General features: G+C 47.4%; 1 protein-coding gene across 1 annotated transcript in view; it reads left to right on the top strand.

Moving 5' to 3' along the window:
• LOC144484305 (uncharacterized) overlaps positions 1–19767 on the top strand; it is a 77093-nt gene that overhangs the window by 49279 nt on the left and 8047 nt on the right. The window contains exon 5 of the mRNA XM_078202840.1: positions 6241–6915. Within this exon, the coding sequence (XP_078058966.1) occupies positions 6241–6915 (675 nt within the window). The remainder of the gene's footprint in view (positions 1–6240; positions 6916–19767) is intronic.

Here is a 19767-nt window from a genome sequence, read left to right as displayed (position 1 = left end):
ATTGTATTTCTGCATCTGTCTGGATGAGTGCAAGATGAAAAGCTTCAAAAACACATCTCTTTCAATCAGCAATACTTAAATTCCATACTACTGAGCGACCATGGGTTTACAATTCTATTATTGCTGATCTGAAAGTCCCAGTGAACGCACATTTTATGAATGGCTTATTGCCACCTATAAAGATCATGCATAAAAACAGAAAATGCTGGATAAACTCAGCAAGAATGGGAGCAATTGTGGAGAGAAACAAAGTTAATGTTTGAGTCCATGTGACCCTTCTACAGAACATAAAAAAGATATAAATGATAAACTTGAAGAGGGGTGGGGCAGAATGGAAAGCTAGTGATCGGTCAGAGTTAAGGAGAGATTGATAATGATGTCAGGGGCTTGAGAAAAAAGAGGGTGTTAATGGAATCATTAGGGATTGAAGAATGTTGACTGTGGCAAAGGTTAGATACGGAATGTGTTAATGGAAGATCAGAGGTCAGTACTCAGTGGGAGCAAAACTGAACAACAAGGGACAGTGGCCATGCAGGGCAGTTGTGTTGGGACAAGCCAAGAGGAACTGAATAGCAGAAAACAAAAAAGGAGAGTGAAGATGGAAGGGAAAGTTCACATTCTAAAGATGTTGAATGCAATGTTGAGTCCAGAAGACTGTAACTTGCCCAATTGGAAGATGAGGTGTTTTTCATTCAGTTTGCATTGTGTATCACTGAAGCATTGCAGCAGACCAAGGGTGGGCATGAGAGCAAGACGCTGAGTTGAAATGGTAAGTGACCGGAAGGTTGGGGTCAAGCTTGGGGCTGGAGTGAAAGATGTTTCCACAAAGCAGTCACCCAGTGTATGTTTAATATCCCCAATGTAGAGGAGACCACAAAGGGAGCAGTGAATATAATTCACCAAGTTGGAGGAAGTATAAGTGAAATGCTGCATCACCTGAAAGGAGTATTTCTCCTTGGGCAATGAGCAGGTAAAGAGGCAGATGTTGTACATTCTGCGATTGCATGGAGATTGCGCATGCACTTGAGTGCACATTGCCCCGCATAAAGATGGCAGCAGCGCATGCGCTTTGGTGCAGATTGCCTCTATAAAGATGGTGGCCGGTATCTGGGGTCTCTCCTGGAGAAAGATCGCCGCGCCGAGCAAACGCGGGACCGAAAGCTTATTGAGGGTTTAGTGAAGCCGAGGGCTTATGAAGCCTCTCCAACTTACCTGCTGGCTCTATTTATGTTTACGGATTTATTTTTGGCTCTGGATCCGCACTCGCCCTTTGCAAAACTCGCATTTTAAAACCTCTCGCTCGAGCTCTTGCCTTCCGTCTCTACCGACTGCGCATGTGCCAACACAATGATTGACACCGATTCCGGACCAATCGGAAGAGGAGATGCTGGAGGTCAGAGGGTGAGCGGCTGATGCTCCAACCAATCGGACTGAATGAGGGGCGGGGTCGGGCTGAGAATGAAACATGCGCAGTGTCGGTGCGGTATCGGGATGAAGGCGATCGGATTCTCAATGCACCGCCCGGGGACACAGAGAGACTCATCCAAACACTGAACTGGGATCTCAGCCCAGGGAGGAGGGTGAGTGTGTGGGACCAGCATCTAAACTGGGATCTTAGCTCAGGGAGGAGAGAGAGAGAGAATGTGGGACCAGCATCTGAACTGGGACCTCAGCCCAAGGAGGAGGGAGAGTGTGTGGGACCGACATTTAAAAGAGAGGAAAAAATGTTCCAGAGAAACTGGAATTGTCTGTTCAGAATTTCTATCCTGTTCTGACAGCGATTAAATTTGTAAACTTTTGCAGAATATTGGAAGTGAGGATTTACAGCCAAAAGTTCAAACCAAACATCACATCAAGATCAAACAGAGTGGCTCAATTCATCAGGATCTGAATATCATCAGATTTTAAATGTGGAAGGAGAAATGTTTGTTCTGATTTGACTTGGGTAGAGATTTGAAGAATTCGTGTGACTGGAAAAGCACCGAGTCTCTCTCTCTCACACACACACACACACAAACACACAAGTGAGAGTGTTCCAGTGAACTGACTGTGGAAAGAGCTTTAACCAGTTACACAGTCTGAAAAAAACATCACATCATTCAGTGAGGAGAAACTGTACACTTATTCTGTGTGTGGACGAGATTTCAACTGATCATCCAACCTGGAGAGACACAAGGACCCTGATACCATGGAGAAACCACAGAAATGTGAGGACTGTGGGAAGGGATTCAATTACCCATCCCAGCTGGAAAAGCATCGACGCAGTCACACAGGAGAGAGACCATTCACCTGCTCCATGTGTGGGAAGGGATTTGCTGACTCATTCTGCCTCCAGTCACACTTGCAAGCTCACGCTGAGGTTAAGCTATTCTGCTGCACATCCTGTGGGAAAATGTTTAGGTATTCATCCAACCTCATTGTACATCAGCAAGTTCACACTAGGGAGAAACCATTTACCTGCACTGTGTGTAGGAGGGGATTCACTTGGTCATCCCACCTGCTGAGACACCATCGAGTTCACACTGGGGCGAGGCCTGTCACCTATTCTGTGTGTGGGAAGGGATTCATTCTGCCCAAGACCACAAGGAACCACAAAAGGTCGTGAATGTAGCCCAATCCATCACACAACCTAGCCTCCCATCCATTGACTCTGTCTACACTTCCCTCTGCCTCGGCAAAGCAGCTAGCATAATTAAGGACCTCACACACCCCAGACATACTCTCTTCTGTCGGGAAAAAGATACACAAGTCTGAGGTCAAGTACCAACTGACTCAAGAACAGTTTCTTCCCTGCTGCCAACAGACTATTGAATGGTCTTGCATTGCATTAAGTTGATCTTTCTCTACACCTTACTAAGACTGTAACACTACGTTCTGCACCCTCTCCTTTCCTTCTCTATGAACGGTATGCTTTGTATAGCGCGCAAGAAACAATGCTTTTCACTGTATACTAATACACATAATAATAAATCAAATCAGAATCACAGTGACACTTCCATTATCCACCAGAAAAAAGGGAAATGGTCCCGTCTGGTCCAGAAATACCGGGAATGGAGACGAGTCCAATTGAAGTAATGGACGAAATAAATTGCCCTCTAATCTCTTATAAAATCTTGAATTAAATATATAGAAAGGGCTCGCTCTTGCTCTGTTATGAAGAAAGCTTCCACAGCAGCCTGCTGGCTGACAACACAGTACAGGCTTGTTATCTTTGCTCAGGTCATGTAGCCAGGGATCCCTGGCTGACAAGGGACATTGAGGCTCTGGTCAGGTAAAAGAAGGAAGCATACATTGGGTTTAGGCAATCAGGGACAAGTGAATCACTTGATGTGATTAAAAAGTGTAAGAGAACACTTCAGAGAGCAATCAGGAGGGCAGAAAGAGGGTATGATATAGATCTGGCAGGTAAGGTTAAAGAAAATCCCAAGAGGCTCTATAGCTATATTAAGAATAAAAGTGTGGCTACAGACAGAATAGATCTTCTTAAAAATCAGCATAGCTGTCTGTGTGTGGAGCCACAGGAGATGGCTGAGATTTTTAATGAATATTTCTCCCCATGTTTACTGAGGAGAATATCATGGGTGCTAAAGAAATAAGAGGTTATGTATTGGGCCACACACATGTTACTTGGGTGGAAATATCTTCAGCCTGAATGCACTTTAAGGTGGATAAATCCCCTGGGCCTGATCAAGTGTATTCTTGGATCTTTTGGGGGGCTAGGGAAGAAATTGCAGAGGCCCTTGCAGAGATATTTGCTTCTTCTCTTCCACTGGCAAAGTTCTGGAAGATTGAAGCTCATGTTGTTCCGTTGTTTAAGACGAGTAGCAAAGAGAAGCCTGGTAATTGCAGGCCGCTGAGCCTGACATCAGTGCTGGATAAATGACTGGAGAGAATTCTGAGGGACAGGTTCAGTGGTCGGCATGGACCAGTTGGGCCAAGGACCTGTTTCTGTGCTTTATTGCTCTATGGCCAGTGCTCCATTTGTTATCGGTCTTTATACTTCGAACAAGCTTTCTCTCATACTCAAATTTTTTCTCCCTTATCATTCTTTTCATCATTCTTGGCCATTTTTAATATTCTGACCAGTTGTCTGACCTGCCAGTCACCATTGCACAATTGTATTTGTTAGAGTGGGCCAAGGCTGAGGCAGCTGTGTGATATATATTTTAAAAAGAGAATAGACCAACGTTTCAAGTGTGGATGACCCTTTTGTCAAGAGTTCTCCACAGATGCTGTCAGACCCGCTGAGATTTTCCAGCATTTGCTGTTTTTGTTTCAGATCGCAGCATCCGCAATATTTTGCCTTTAAATGTATTTATATATCCTTGTGGACTGTGTTAACAAATGAATTACTGACTGATATATAAAGCATCATGGGATTTAGCAGGCTTGACCACATTCCTATAGCTATTCAGTCATTAAAGGCACAATCATGGAGCATTAAACTTGCCCAGCAGGGCCTCTCGTATCAGCAGACAGGCAGCTGCTTTGTAAGACAGCTACAAGTAGAGACAAAGTCAGAGATAAGAGTGTCCTGAGAAGAGAGATTCATTGTGAAGGCTCAGGGATGGTTGATGGATGTAGCAATTCTCATTCCCCAAAAGCTGTGAATCCCTGTCCCACACACTCTCCCTCCATTCTCACTCTGCTGTATCTAATATTCACCCTCCCAATTCTTCTGAAGGTGCTGATTCAAGCTGATTGACAGATCCATGTCCTGGACACAGAGAGCTGGAAATCTCCATGCAGGCTCCCAGACAGATATATGTCTATCTGACTGGACTAACAATGTGTGGAATGTACAGACTGGGGGAACAATGGGTGGGGGCGGGGCTCCCGGGTCCGCGCGCCTGAACCCGGAGACGTCACCGCGGAGCAGAGTGAATGCTATTGGCTGATTCAGGCAGGGCTCCATTGTGCCGTCACAATGACTCAGAGGGGCGTTCCCAGCACACAGTGTCCCATTGGCAGCAATATCACCGATTACAGAAGCAAAACACTGCGGATTGGACACCAGCTCAGAGCGGCTGGCGGTCAAAGCCCCGCCCACCCCCCACGTGGGCCCGGGTTCCGCCCCCACATTGTCTACATGCGGCAGATTGACCAATGGCAACCCGTGCAGGACCGGATGGGCGCTGGTCCTCCAGCCAATCAAAGTCCGGGACTTGTATGCATGGCTGCACGCAGCTTCCTCCATTGTTGCCCAGCAAAGCTGCTCCTCTCTGAATGAAGATTGAACTTCAGACAGAACTCATATTGTACTGTATCTACCTTAGATATTTCCAGTCATTCGTCTCTTGCCTATTAGAGTCATTAGTGTTTGGATTTCTTTTCCACAGGGATGAGTGGAGGGTGAGAGTCATTGAATATATTCCAGGGTGAGTTAAACTGATTTTTGATTGATAAAGGCGTCAAGCGTTATGGGGAACAGGTAGGAAAATGGAGAGAAAGTTAAGATGAGGAGGGATTTCCTCACTCAAGTATGTGCGTAGTTTTGGAATTATGCACCCCACGCTGAGGTCGATCAGCCAATTCTCAATCAATGATTGAGGCAGTTCGATGGGCTGAATGGCCAACTGCAGCTCCGATTTCTTATGATTTCTATGTGCTGGAGAGGAAGCAGTGAGCATGGATCTGTCAATCAGCCTCAATCAGCACCTTCAGGAGAATTGGGAGGGTGAATATTAGATACAGCAGAGTGAGAATGGAGGGAGAGTGTGTGGGATGGAGATTTACAGCTTTTGGGAAATGAGGGAGGAAATAATGTTCCATAGAAACTGGAATTGTGTCTTCTGAATTTCTATCCTGTTCTGACAGTGATGGCTTTAATAAACTCATTTTACAGGATATTGAAAGAGGAATCGCATTCCGAAATCTCAAATGTCACGTCGAGATCTGACAGAGTCATATTCCTTGGGAGCTGAATATCATCGGCCTTTGAATCTAGAAGGAGAAACGTTTGTCCAGTCTGTCGATTTGAAAAGATTTCAAACATCAGTGTGACTGGAAAAGCACCAACACACTGCCACACTCGAGTGAGAGTGTTCCAATGCACTGACTAAAGAGCTTTAACCAGTTACACAGCCTAAATAAATATCACACCATTCACAGCGGGGAGAGACTGTACTCGTGTTCTGTGTTTGAACGAGGCTTCAACTGATTGTCCACCCAAGGGAGAGGCAAGGACACCTGCACCATGGAGAAACCATGGAAATGTGCGGACTGTGGGAAGAGATACAGAACCCCATCCCTGCTGGAAGCTCATCGGCGCAGCCACACTGGGGAGAGGCCGTTCATCTGCTCTCACTGTAGAGAGGGATTCACTCGGTTATCCATCCTGAAGCAACACCAGCGAGTTCACACTGGGGAGAGGCCGTTCACTTGCTCTAAGTGTGGGGAGGGATTCACTCAGGCATCCGCTCTGTGGAGACACAAGCAGGTTCACACTGGGGAGAAACCATTCACCTGCTCTCAGTGTGAGAAGGGATTCACTCGGTTATCCCAGCTGCAGACACACCAGCGAGTTCACACTGGGGAGAGGCCATTCATCTGCTCTCAGTGTGGGGAGGGATTCACTGACTTATCCAGCCTACGGTCACACCAGCGAGTTCACACTGGGGAGAGGCCATTCACCTGCTCTCAGTGTGGGAAGGGATTCACTCAGTCATCCACCCTGCAGAAACACCAGCGAGTTCACACTGGGGAGAAACCGTTCACTTGCTCTCAGTGTGGGAAGGGATTCAGTCAGTCATCCAATCTGCAGATACACCAGCGGGTTCACACTGGGGGGAAAGCGTTCACATGCTCTCAGTGTGGGAAGCGATTCACTCTGTCATCCACCCTGCGGAGACACCAGCGAGTTCACACTGGGGAGAAACCATTCACCTGCTCTCAGTGTGGAAGGGGATTCACTCAGTCATCCAATCTGCAGACACACCAGCGAGTTCACACTGGAGAGAGGCCATTCACCTGCTCTCAGTGTGGGAAGGGATTCAGAGTTTCATCCCAGCTGCTGAGACACCAACAGGTTCACGAGTGATTCCAGGGGTTGGATTCTGCTGTTATTGTTTCTGCTCTCAATTACATCCAGGACTGCATTTTGTTCATTCTCACAGTTGGTCAATGGGGAGGGTCAGAGGGTTTCTTTCTGCTGGACTGGCTGGTCTCACAACTTTGCCTCCAGTGGGCTGATGCTCTTTGAGTCTTGTTGTGAATATCTGGTTTCAGATTTCACAAGGATCACAGAGTGACCGGTTGTGAGGAAGTTCAGAGATATTTAGTCAGCATTTCTGTTTGAAACTCCCCAAATGCCCATCCAATTTCCTTTGTAATTGTTTATTGTCTCCACTTCCACCACCCTTGTAGGCAGCGAGTTCCAGGTCATTACCATTCGCTGCACCAAAATATTCTTCCTCACAACCCTTGCATTTCTCACTGTATTGAATAACTGTGTAAGCTGTCTGTATCTGTGACTTGGAGCTGAGAGTTGTATTAGAGTGATGTCTCTGTGATTACTGTATTAGAGAGCTGTGTCAGAGCTGTGACTTTGAGCTGTATCACAGGAGGGTGGTCTTCCAGAGCTTTCTCTGGGGTTGTTCCCTCCAGGTTTGAAACATGAATAAACTATTGTAACATGTCCCTGGGTCTCCTGTGGTTAGTTGGAAGAAATACATCACAACAGGACAATAAGGGAATTGGAATAACTCACCTTGTGTGTGGTTGAATGGAATATATCAATCTAGTGTCCACCTACATTCCAGTGAAAGGCTGGAATGTGTAGATGGGATGAATAAGTTGATCACTTTCTCTGGGAGATATTTACATCCTTGTCCATGAACTTTGTTTTAAAGAAATCCACATTTGAAAGCCCAGCCACTCAATGAAACATCAGCTCCATAACAGGGGAAGATAAGAAAGACAGACACTCATTTTGAACTTTTCATCAATACATCTGAGAGTTAAGAATGTGTGACATGATTTTGGGATACCGGAGTGAGTGTGTAGATGTGATTTGTTACATGTGAAAAATAGCAAGCCTAAATTCATGGTGAGATGGAGTGAAGAGCGGGTCCCAAACACACACAGCTACTTGAGACACAACAGGAGATGAAATGGTTAATGTGGCCAGGGGATTGAGACAACATTGTGACATCATCAAGGCACTGACACACACTCCAGAGAGAAACTGAGTTCAAAACAATCAGGATCCAATTAAACACACTGCACATGCTCACAAAGTGAGGAAAATTACAGTAAAATGGGTCATATTATAGATTGGGACAATTGAGGTATTGGGAGAAATAATACTGAGTAAGAACTGTCCACAGTTGGACAGGGGTAAGGAGAGAGCTGGAGAATCTTTTACATCCATGTTGATCTGTTGATTGAAGGACCTGTCCTAACGTACAAGTAACCGAGAACTCACGGTGTTCCTTCAGGAGAAAAGTTTGATTAGATGTTACCCCAGGTGGGACCAGAATAGAACTCGAAAATAACGGAGTGAAATTGAGTGAGGGGTCAGAGAGAAAGTTCTCCTCCCCCTCAAGGTGTGGACTGTAAGAATCCTGGGGGACCCCCTACTTTGGGTTTTCTTGCTAATTAGTGAATATGATATTCGATTCTATGACTGGCTGTGCATTTATTTTGAATTTGATTGTTACACTTCTCCTGTTTTTATTCCTGTTGTGATTACGCTCTGGGTAAGGATGGTTGACAGGTGACAGGATGGGAAGTTGTGGTTTGGGTCATTGACCAAATGTTTTATTGATCCGAAAGGTGTAAAAGGGGCCAAACTTCAGCAGAAATGCAGCAGAGCTGAGAACAGACGACTTGCTGTGTGGGAGCAGGGAGATAAACAGCTCCCAGAGGACAGAGAAAACAGGAGTGCCTTGAATCCTGGATGACACCTGTGTGTCAAGGCCACCATGTTTTCACTGCTTGGCATGGGAATGCTGACTCCCTGAACCAGGGACGGAGCGTGGGAAGACAATTGTTTGAGAGTTTGACGTGGCTTGGGCAAGTACAGATGGTTCAATGACAGGTTTTGTAATTGGTTCATTCAAATGTTAGCCGGGCAATGATTGGGTTAAATCAGTCTCCATAGACTTTGTGATGTAACAAAGTATAAGAGGGGATTCCCCGAGCACAGAGATTAGTCGAGGTTTTACATATTGCATTGACTGGTGCCATGGCATCTGGTGCAGAGCAGGGAGCATTTCCGTGGAGATGCTGCTTCTACCCAGAGTGTAATGGTAATGCTGCTGCACTTTGATACGACTGCTCAGACATTAGCCTGTGTCAGCTCTTATTGATACTGAATAAAATCTAACCACTGTCACCAATAAGAGTTATCACTGGGAATCATTTCAGAGTTTGGGAAAAGGGGAGAAAGGGTTAATTGATTCCCTGAACCCCATTTTCTAACATCACTGAGTCAAAAATAAAATCCCATCTCCCCCTCTGGCTCCTTTGCCAATTACCTCAGAGGGACTCACTTTCTGTTAAAGAGCCTGCCAACCCCTCTCACCCACTTTCCCTAAAGTGCATCAATCTCATCAGGAAAAGTCCAAAACAATCAAATATTTTTACTGACAAAAGTTTATTAATGAAACAGAACATGGTTAAAACAAACAGAAAATGACTTGAGGATCAAAGACAACCAGAGTAAAGGGATGTTCACAATGTTCTGGACACAACTGGATTCTCTTCAGCTCCTCTGTCCCCTGTTCCTGTGACTCCCCGCTTTGGACACAGGGACACTGAACCCCGGGGGTCACGTCACCATCAGCCCCGGTCACCTCCTCCGGTGCCCTGATTGGTTGGAGGCCCATTTCCCAGTCAGTTCTCCAGCAGCTTCCTGTCTCTCTATTAGTGCAACGCCCAGGGCAGTTTCCAAACTGGGGCGCAGGCCTCGTTATTCTCAGCTAAATTCAGCCCTCAGCTCCGTCGCCTGGCTGTCATTGACATGAGCAATAGAGAGACAGAAAGGTGCCCCAGGCTCAAATGGGAAGTCAAAACTTGTGGGTCTAAATCAACACTTCAACATTTGTCAGTCAAATCCATGTTATTTACACTGGGGGTTTTTATGATGAGATTAACTGAAGTGTTCGGCTGGTCAGCAAGCTCGAGAAGCACTGATTCCAGATTGTTCAATACTTCTGTCTTGAATCACAAAAGATTCTCACTTTATCCCCTTCCTGAACTGAATGCCATCATCCTGAGCAGCTGTGGGTGTCACCTCTCTGTGTAAACTCCTGCCCCTTTTTATAAGGCTCTCTCATTCCTTATAGTGGGTCAATTCTTTCATGGTTGAGGATCGCTCTGTGATGCAGTGAGTGTTTATCCGGTCAATCAATGTTTCTGATGTCAGTCGGAACGTCCATCGTTACTTTTCACCTGTTTCTTACTCTGTGTTTTATAAAAATAAAGTTTATAAACTTTTACAGAATGGTCAGCTTTAAGGTTTCTGTCGTTGGTGATGAGGTCATCCTAAGGTCAAAGCCTCTCTCTTTTCTACTTCCCACTTAACTCAAGCGTTGTGTAGAATATTCCATTCGGGGGAGGTGGTGGGAATGTCTCTGGCCGAGTAATGCAGAGACCCAGCAAAGGATCTGGGGACAGGCAGCTGGTGGGATTTGAATTCAGTGAATCAATCTGGAATTATATAAAGTTAGTGTCAGAAACGGTGACCATGAAACTATCGACTGTTGTAAAAATCCATCCAGTTCACCCTATTAATGCTCCTATTAGGGAGGGAAATCTGCCATCCTTACCCGGTCTGGCCTACATGTGAATCCAGACCCACACAGCAATGTGGGTGACTCTTAGCTGCCCCTCTGAAATGGCCGAGCAAGTCACTCCGTTCAGGGGCAATTAGGAGCTGAGCAACGTGTGCTGGGGCTTTGCCAGCAGTGTCCACATCCCAGGAAAGAATAAAGAATATTCCACGGAAAGTGATGGGTGATTTGAAATGAATTGAAAGTAGGTCAGGAGGTGCTCGTATCGTCCAGAGCTGCTTTTCAATGGATCCTCCTGTTTAAAATAAAAACACATCAGTGTGCCCCTTTCCCAGACACAGTGACCTTGGAATATCACAATGCTGTTTTTAAACATTCCTTTGTTAAAGAATCAGTCATTTAGAATTGTGAAACAGACAGAAATTAAATGTTCCGTTTTTCCTGGGATCCTCCTGTGCCTGGCACCGGTGTCCTGAACAAGGTTATTAACATTCTCTGGGTTAAAGGTTCCTCCTGGTTCTTGCTGTCTGTTGTGTCCTTTGTCACAGTCGGTACCAGGACATTTCTATTGAAAGGTTGTTAAGAAATTCCAGTGAATTCCAGTCCCTTGTGTAACGTTCCATTTGGTGTGCGTCAGATTCAGAGATGTCCACGTGTGTGTGAAAAGGGTTCTGGGTAAGGGTTTTAACCCTTCTTTCCCCGTTAGTAACAATGAGCCCTGTATTCAATTCTAAAGTATAAAGTCCTCATTAGATATCAATTCTACCTGTTATCTACATTTGCTGTGGAGAAAGGCAGAGCTGTGACTGGTGACAGGATTTTTGGGGTAAGAATTAGTTTTAAGTACTTTTCCGCGGGTGTTATTTATTTATTTAATTTAGTTTTAAATTTTGGCGCGCAACCGGCAGTGGCCGCGGGGTTGACTGGGAAGGATCTCTTGAGTTTTTTTTTAGTGCACAGGAGGTTTAAAAGGCAGGTCCCACTATCTAGCGGGCAGCGTTGGGAGCGGGCAGCGGAGTGAGACGGAGCTGAGTGAGAACTGAGGGGCTTTGGCTCATCGGGCTTGTGAGAACTGAGGGGCTTTGGCTCATCGGGCTTGTGAGAACTGAGGGGCTTTGGCTCATCGGGCTTGTGAGAACTGAGGGGCTTTGGCTCATCGGGCTTGTGAGAACTGAGGGGCTTTGGCTCATCGGGCTTGTGAGAACTGAGGGGCTTTGGCTCATCGGGCTTGTGAGAACTGAGGGGCTTTGGCTCATCGGGCTTAGGCAGAAAGGGCAAGCAGGGGTGAGTTTCTTATTTTTAAAAAATTTTATTTATAAGTTACTTTTCTCCGGGTACCTTGGTAGAAATAATTTGGAACAGAGAGGAATAATCTTCATTCACTTTTTTCCCTGTGTTTAAAAGGGCAATTATGACTGTCAGGCCAGTATGTTGTTCCCAATGTAGGATGTGGGAGGTCCTGGAGGCTCCTAGCCTCCCAGACGACCATATCTGTGCTGGGTGTGTTGAGCTGCGGTTCCTAAGGGACCATGTTAGGGAACTGGAATTGCAGCTCGAGGACCTTCGCCGGGTTAGGGATAGTGAGCAGGTCATTGACAGGAGCTATCGGCAGGTGGTCACACCGGGACCACGGGAGGAGGGTAACTGGGTAACAGTGAGGAAGGAGAAAGCTCGGGTGATGGTGAGCACCCCGGTGGATGTGCCCCTTAATAATAAGTACTCCTGTCTGAGTACTACTGGGGTGGACAGCCCACCTGGGGGAAGCAGCGGTGGCAGTGTCTCTGGAGCTGAGCCTGGCCCAGTAGTGCAAAAGGGTAAGGAAAGGAGGGTAGTGCTAATTGGGGACTCTACGGTGAGAGGGTCAGATAGGCGTTTTTGCGGACACAGACGGGACTCTCGGATGGTGGTTTGCCTCCCTGGTGCAGGGGTCCAGGATGTCTCTGGTCGAGTCCCAGAAATCCTGAAGGGGGAGGGAGAGGAGCCCAAGGTCGTGATGCATATAGGTACTGCTGACATAGGTAGGAAGAGGGAAGGGGTCATGAAAAGAGAATATAGGGAGTTGGGTAGACAGCTGAGAAAGAGGAATGCAAAGGTAGTAATCTCGGGATTGCTGCCTGTGCCGCGGGAGAGTGAGAACAGGAATCGGTGGAGAATTAATGCGTGGCTGAGGGACTGGAGCAAGGGACAAGGATTTGGGTACTTGGATCATTGGGACCTCTTTAGGGGCAGGTGTGACCTGTTTAAAAAAGACGGGTGGCACTTGAATCCCAGGGGGACCAATATCCTGGCGGGAAGGTTGGCTAAGGCTACTGGTGAGACTTTAAACTAGAAAGGTTGGGGGGAGGGAATCGAAATGAGGGGACTGAGAGCGAGGAGGTTAGCTCGCAAATAGATAAGGAATGTAGACAGGGTAAGAGGGAGGTTAGACGAGTGAGGGAGAAGGGAAGTGCTCAGGCTGAAGGTCTGAGATGTGTCTATTTTAATGCCAGGAGTGTAGTGAATAAAGTGGATGAGCTTGGAGCGTGGATTGCTGCTTCGAATTGTGATGTGGTGGCCATTACGGAGACTTGGATGTCTCAGGGACAGGACTGGGTGCTTCAGGTGCCGGGTTTTAGATGTTTCAGGAAGGACAGGGAGGGAGGCAAGAGAGGGGGGGGAGTGGCACTGTTGATCAGGGATAGTGTCACGGCTGTAGAGAAGGTGGACGCCGTGGAGGGACTGACTACGGAATCTCTGTGGGTGGAGGTTAGGAACAGGAAGGGGTCGGTAACTTTGCTGGGTGTTTTCTATAGGCCGCCCAATAGTAACAGAGATGTTGAGGAGCAGATGGGGAAACAGATCCTGGAGAGATGTAGGAATAACAGAGTTGTCGTGATGGGAGATTTTAATTTCCCAAACATAGATTGGAATATCCCTAGGGCTAGGGGTTTGGATGGAGAGGAGTTTGTTAGGTGTGTCCAGGAGAGTTTCCTGACACAGTATGTGGATAAGCCTACTAGAGGAGAGGCTGTTCTTGATCTGGTGCTGGCTAATGAACCTGGACAGGTGGAGGATCTCTCGGTGGGTGAGCATCTTGGGGATAGCGATCATAATTCTATCTCCTTCACGATAGCATTGGAAAGAGATAGGGTCAGGCAGGCTAGGAAAGTGTTTCTCTGGAGTAAAGGGAAATACAGTGTCATCAGGGAGGAAATTAGACGGGTAAATTGGAAGGAGGCATTCTTGGGGAAAAGTACCGAAGGAAAGTGGAGGATTTTCAAGGAATGTTTGTCTGGAGCTCTGCATGACAACGTTCCGATGAGACAGGGGGGTGTTGGTAGGGTACGGGAACCGTGGTGCACGAAGGTTGTGATGAACCTGGTAAATAAGAAAAGAGAGGCGTACAGAAGGTTCAGAGAGCTAGGAGGTGTTAAGGATTTAGAGGAGTATACGCGATGTAGGAAGGAGCTTAAGAAGGAAATTAGGAGAGCGAGAAGGGGTCATGAGAAGACCTTGGCGGGTAAGATTAAGGAGAATCCCAAGGCTTTCTACAAATATGTCAAGAGTAAAAGGATGAGATGTGAAGGCATAGGACCCTTAAAAGGTGAAGGGGGAAAAGTTTGTGCGGAACCGTTAGAAATGGCGGAGGTGCTTAATGAATACTTTACCTCGGTATTCACGGTGGAAAGGGATCTGGGTGGTTGTACTGCTGGATTGCGGAGGACAGAAAGGATCGAGCATGTGGACATAAAGAAAGAGGATGTGTTGGAACTATTGAATGGCATCAAGGTTGGTAAGTCGCCGGGACCGGATGGGATGTACCCCAGGTTACTGTGGGAGGCGAGGGAGGAGATTGCGGAGCCTTTGGCGATGATCTTTGCATCGTCGATGGAGACGGGAGAGGTTCCGGAGGATTGGAGGATTGCGGATGTGGTCCCTATATTCAAGAAAGGGAACAGGGACAGCCCGGGAAATTACCGACCGGTGAGTCTAACCTCAGTGGTTGGTAAGTTGATGGAGAGGATCCTGAGAGACAGGATTTATGATCATCTAGAGAAGTTTAGTATGATCAAAAGTAGTCAGCACGGCTTTGTCAGGGGCAGGTCGTGCCTTACGAGCCTGGTTGAGTTCTTTGAAAATGTGACCAAGCACATTGACGAAGGAAGAGCGGTGGATGTGGTCTATATGGACTTCAGCAAAGCGTTCGATAAGGTCCCCCATGCAAGACTTCTTGAGAAAGTGAGAGGGCATGGGATCCAAGGGGCTGTTGCCTTGTGGATCCAGAACTGGCTTGCCTGCAGAAGGCAGAGAGTGGCTGTGGAGGGGTCTTTCTCTGCATGGAGGTCAGTGACCAGTGGAGTGCCCCAGGGATCTGTTCTGGGACCCTTGCTGTTTGTCATTTTCATAAATGACCTGGATGAGGAAGTGGAGGGATGGGTTGGTAAGTTTGCTGACGACACCAAGGTCGGTGGTGTTGTGGATAGTTTGGAGGGATGTCAGAAGTTGCAGCGAGACATAGATAGAATGCAAGACTGGGCGGAGAAGTGGCAGATGGACTTCAACCCGGATAAGTGTGTAGTGATCCATTTTGGCAGATCCAATGGGATGAAGCAGCAGTATAAAATGAAGGGTACCATTCTTAGCAGTGTAGAGGATCAGAAGGACCTTGGGGTCCGGGTCCATAGGACTCTTAAATCGGCCTCGCAGGTGGAGGATGCGGTCAAGAAGGCGTATGGCGTACTAGCCTTCATTAATCGAGGGATTGAGTTTAGGAGTCGGGAGATAATGCTGCAGCTTTATAGGACCCTGGTTAGACCCCACTTGGAGTACTGCGCGCAGTTCTGGTCACCTCATTACAGGAAAGATGTTGAAGCCATTGAAAGGGTGCAGAGGAGATTTACAAGGATGTTGCCTGGATTGGGGGGCATGCCTTATGAGGATAGGTTGAGGGAGCTTGGTCTCTTCTCCCTGGAGAGACGAAGGATGAGAGGTGACCTGATAGAGGTTTACAAGATGTTGAGAGGTCTGGATAGGGTAGACTCTCAGAGGCTATTTCCAAGGGCTGAAATGGTTGCTACGAGAGGACACAGGTTTAAGGTGCTGGGGGGTAGGTACAGGGGGGATGTCAGGGGTAAGTTTTTCACTCAGAGGGTGGTGGGTGAGTGGAATCGGCTGACGTCGGTGGTGGTGGAGGCAAACTCTTTGGGGTCTTTTAAGAGACTTCTGGATGAGTACATGGGATTTAATGGGATTGAGGGCTATAGATAGGCCTAGAGGTGGGGATGTGATCGGCGCAACTTGTGGGCCGAAGGGCCTGTTTGTGCTGTGGCTTTCTATGTTCTATGTTCTATTTCACCAACCAGTCTATATTTTCATCACAGGACTGCAGTGGGAGCACCGTCAACATCTTACTGACTTGATCGATTTTATCGAGGGGGTGATGAAGGTGGTCGATGAGGGTAGAGCAGTGGATGTTGTGAACATGGATTTTAGAAAGGCTTTCGACAAGGTCCCTCATGGTCGGCTCATCCAGAAGATTAAGATGCATGGGATTCACGGTGACTTGGCCGCTTGGTTTCAGAATTGACTTACCCATAGAAGTCAGAGAGTAGTGGTGGAGGGTGTTTTTCTGGCTGAAGGTCCGTGACGAGTGGTGTTCTGCAGGGATCCGTACTGGGATCTCTGTTGTTCGTGATATATATAAAAGCCTGGATGAAAACGTGGATGGGTGGGTTAGTAAGTTTGCAGATGACACAAAGCTAGGCGGAGTTGTAGATAGTGTAAAAGGTTGTCAAAAGATACAGCAGGATATAGATCAGCTACAGATATGGGCGAAGAAATGGCAGATGAAGTTTAATCCGGGCAAGTGTGAGGTGCTGCACGTTGGGATATTAAATGTTAAGGGTAAGTATACAGTTAATGGCAGATCCGTGAACAGCATTGAAGTACAGACGGATCTTGGGGTTCAAGTCCATAGCTCCCTGAATTTGGACACAAGTAGACAAGGTTGTAAAGAAGGCATATGGTATGCTTGCCTTTATTGAGTACAAGAGTCAGGATGATATGTTGCAGCTTTATAAAACATCGGTTCGGCCTCATTTAAAATATTGCATTCAATTCCGGTTGCCCTCTTACAGAAAGGATGCCGAGGCTTTGAAGAAGGTACAGAGGAGGTTTTCCAGGATGCTGCCTGGATTAGATGATATAAGTTATGACAAACGAGGGTTGTTTTCTCTGGAGCAGCAGAGGGTGAGGGGAGACCTGATAGAAATCTATAAAATTATGAGAGACATTGATAGGGCTGACAGTTAGAATCTTTTTCCCAGAGTTGGTATGTCCAATACCAGGGGACACGCACTGATGGTGAGAGAGGGAAAGTTCAAAGGAGATGTGAGAGATAAGTTTTTTTACACAGAGAGTGGTAGGTGGCTGGAACGCACTGCCAGGGTTGGTGGTGGAGGCAGATACGATAGGGGCATTTAAGGGGCTTTTAAATAAGCACATGAATACATAAGGAATAGAGGAATATGGACCAAGGGCAGGCAGAAACGATTAATTTAATTTGGCATCATGTTCAACACAACATCGTGGGCCAAAACATCTGTTCCTTTGCTGTACTGTTCTATGTTCTATTTGTGATCTCCATTTAGAAAAAGGAAATAGAGGCACTGGAGAAGGAGCAAGAAAGATTCACAAGAATAATCCCAGAACTGTAATCACTTGTGAACTCACTGGTGTTTCACCAAGTTTGCTGACTGAGTGAATCCCTTCCCAGTCAGAGCAGGTGACCAGCCTCTGCCTGGTGTGAATGCGCTGGTGGGGCATCAGGTCTTGAGAGTTTTTGAAGCCAGGCCCACAGTCAGACATTTAAAGGGTCTGTCCCGGATGTGAGTGTTATTGTGTCTGGGCAAGCTGGATAACCGAATAATTCCTTTCGCACTCACCGAGCAGCTGAATGGTCTCTCCCTGGTGTGAACTTGCTGGTGCTTCACCAAGTTTGCTGACTGAGTGACTCCCTTCCCACAGTCAGAGCAGGTGACCAACCTGCTGAAGATATTCTAAACCTTTTTGAGCAGTGAGAGCAGCTGAATGGTCTCTCTTCAGTGTGAATGTGCTGGTGGATCATCAGTTCACAAGAGCTTTTGAACCTGGCCTCTCAGTCAGAGCATTTAAAGGGGCTCTCGTTGGTGTGAGTGACTTTGTGTGTCAGCAAGCTGGATTACTGATTGAAACTCTTCCCGACTCAGAGCAGGTGAACGGACTCTCCCCAGTGTGAACTCACTGGTGTTCCTGCAGGTTTGATGACCTTTTAAATCTCATTGAGCAATGAGAGCAGCTGAACAGTCTCTTCTCCGTGTGAATGCACTGGTGGTCCCTCAGATCCGCAGCACTTTGGAAGCTACTCCCACAGTCAGAGCATTTAAAGGGTTTCTCGCTGTTGTGAGTGCTTTTGTGCTTCAGCAGGTTGGTTGAAGCAGTGAATCCCATCCCACACACAGAGCAGGTGAACGGCCTCTCCCCAGTGTGAACTCGTTGGTGTATTCACAGGTTGGATGATGTTCTAAATCTCTTTGAGCAGTGAGAGCAGCTGAATGGTCTCTCCTCGGTGTGAATGTGCTGGTCGGTCACCAGTTCACCAGAGATTTTGAAACCACTTCCACAGTCAGATCATTTAAAGGGTCTCGCCTTGGTGTGAGTCACTTTGTGTCTCAGCAGGTTTGATGACAGAGTGAATCCTTTCCCACACTCAGAGCAGGCGAATGGTCTCTCCCCAGTGTGAACTCGCTGGTGTCTCTGCAGGTGGGATGACGTTCTAAACCTCTTTGAGCAGAGAGAGCAGCTGAACGGTCTCTCCTCAGTGTGAAAGCGCTGGTGGATCATCAGATCCTGAGATCTTTTAAATCCATTCCCGCAGTCGGAGCACTTAAAGCGTCTCTCATTGGTGTGAGTGACTTTGTGTGTCAGCAGGGTGGATAAATGAGCGAATCCCTTCCCACATACAGTACAGGTAAACGGCCTCTCCCCAGTGTGAACTCGCTGGTGTCTCTGCAGTTTGGCTGACAATCTAAACCTCTTTGTGCAGTGAGAGCAGCTGAATGGTTTGTCCTCAGTGTGAATGCGCTGGTGGGACACCAGTTTCTGAGAGGTTTTGAAGCCACTCCCACAGTCAGAGCATTTAAAGGGTCTCTCCTGGGTATGAGTGACTTTGTGTGTCAGCAGGTGGGATGATTGAGTGAATCCCTTCCCACACTGAGAGCAGGCAAATGGCCTCTCTCCAGTGTGAACTCGCTGGTGTGTCCGCAGAGTGGATAACCGAGTGAATCCCTTCCCACACACAGAGCAGGTGAACGGCCTCTCCCCGGTGTGAACTCGCTGGTGCATCTGCAGGGTGGTTAACCGAGTGAATCCCTTCCCACACACAGAGCAGCTAAACGGTTTCTCCCCAGTGTGAATGCGTCGATGAGTTTCCAGCTCAGATGGGGATCTGAATCCCTTTCCACAGTCCCCACATTTGCACGGTTTTTCCATGGTGCGGGTGACCTTGTGACTCTGCAGGTTAAACAATCAGTTAAATCGCACACAGAACACGGGTACAGTCTCTCCCCGCTGTGAATGCTGCGATGTATTTTCAGGCTGTGTAACTGGTTAAAGCTCTTTCCACACTCTGCACTGGAACACACTCACTCAGCTGTGCGCTTCCGCACAAAGCCCGCACTCTGATTGGCTGGAGGACCAGAGTCCTTCCGGTCCTCCAACTTGCCCCATTGGTTAACACCGCAACATGAAGGTCAGGGGGTCACGCCCCCCACACATGCGCAGTTTCCCCTCTCCCTTCGACATGCGCAGTCCAGGGTCTTGCAGGGGGAGGGGGAGCAATGGGTGGGGCCTTTCGTGTCCGCGCTCCGGGCCTGCGCACTGGAACCCGGAGACCTGCCCCGAAATGCTGTGTTACATGGAGTGTGGAGCATGCGCGTGGGAGGTCATGGATGTCCCAGCGCATGCGCATGTGCGCTGAAAGAGCGCCAATTTTAAACCTCTGGTCGAAGGTCTG

This window comes from Mustelus asterias, unplaced genomic scaffold, assembly GCF_964213995.1.
Source record: "Mustelus asterias unplaced genomic scaffold, sMusAst1.hap1.1 HAP1_SCAFFOLD_100, whole genome shotgun sequence".
In the NCBI taxonomy this organism is placed as follows: Eukaryota; Metazoa; Chordata; class Chondrichthyes; order Carcharhiniformes; family Triakidae; genus Mustelus; species Mustelus asterias.
Note: the sequence above shows the minus strand (reverse complement) of the source record. Positions and strands in the feature narration are given on the sequence as shown.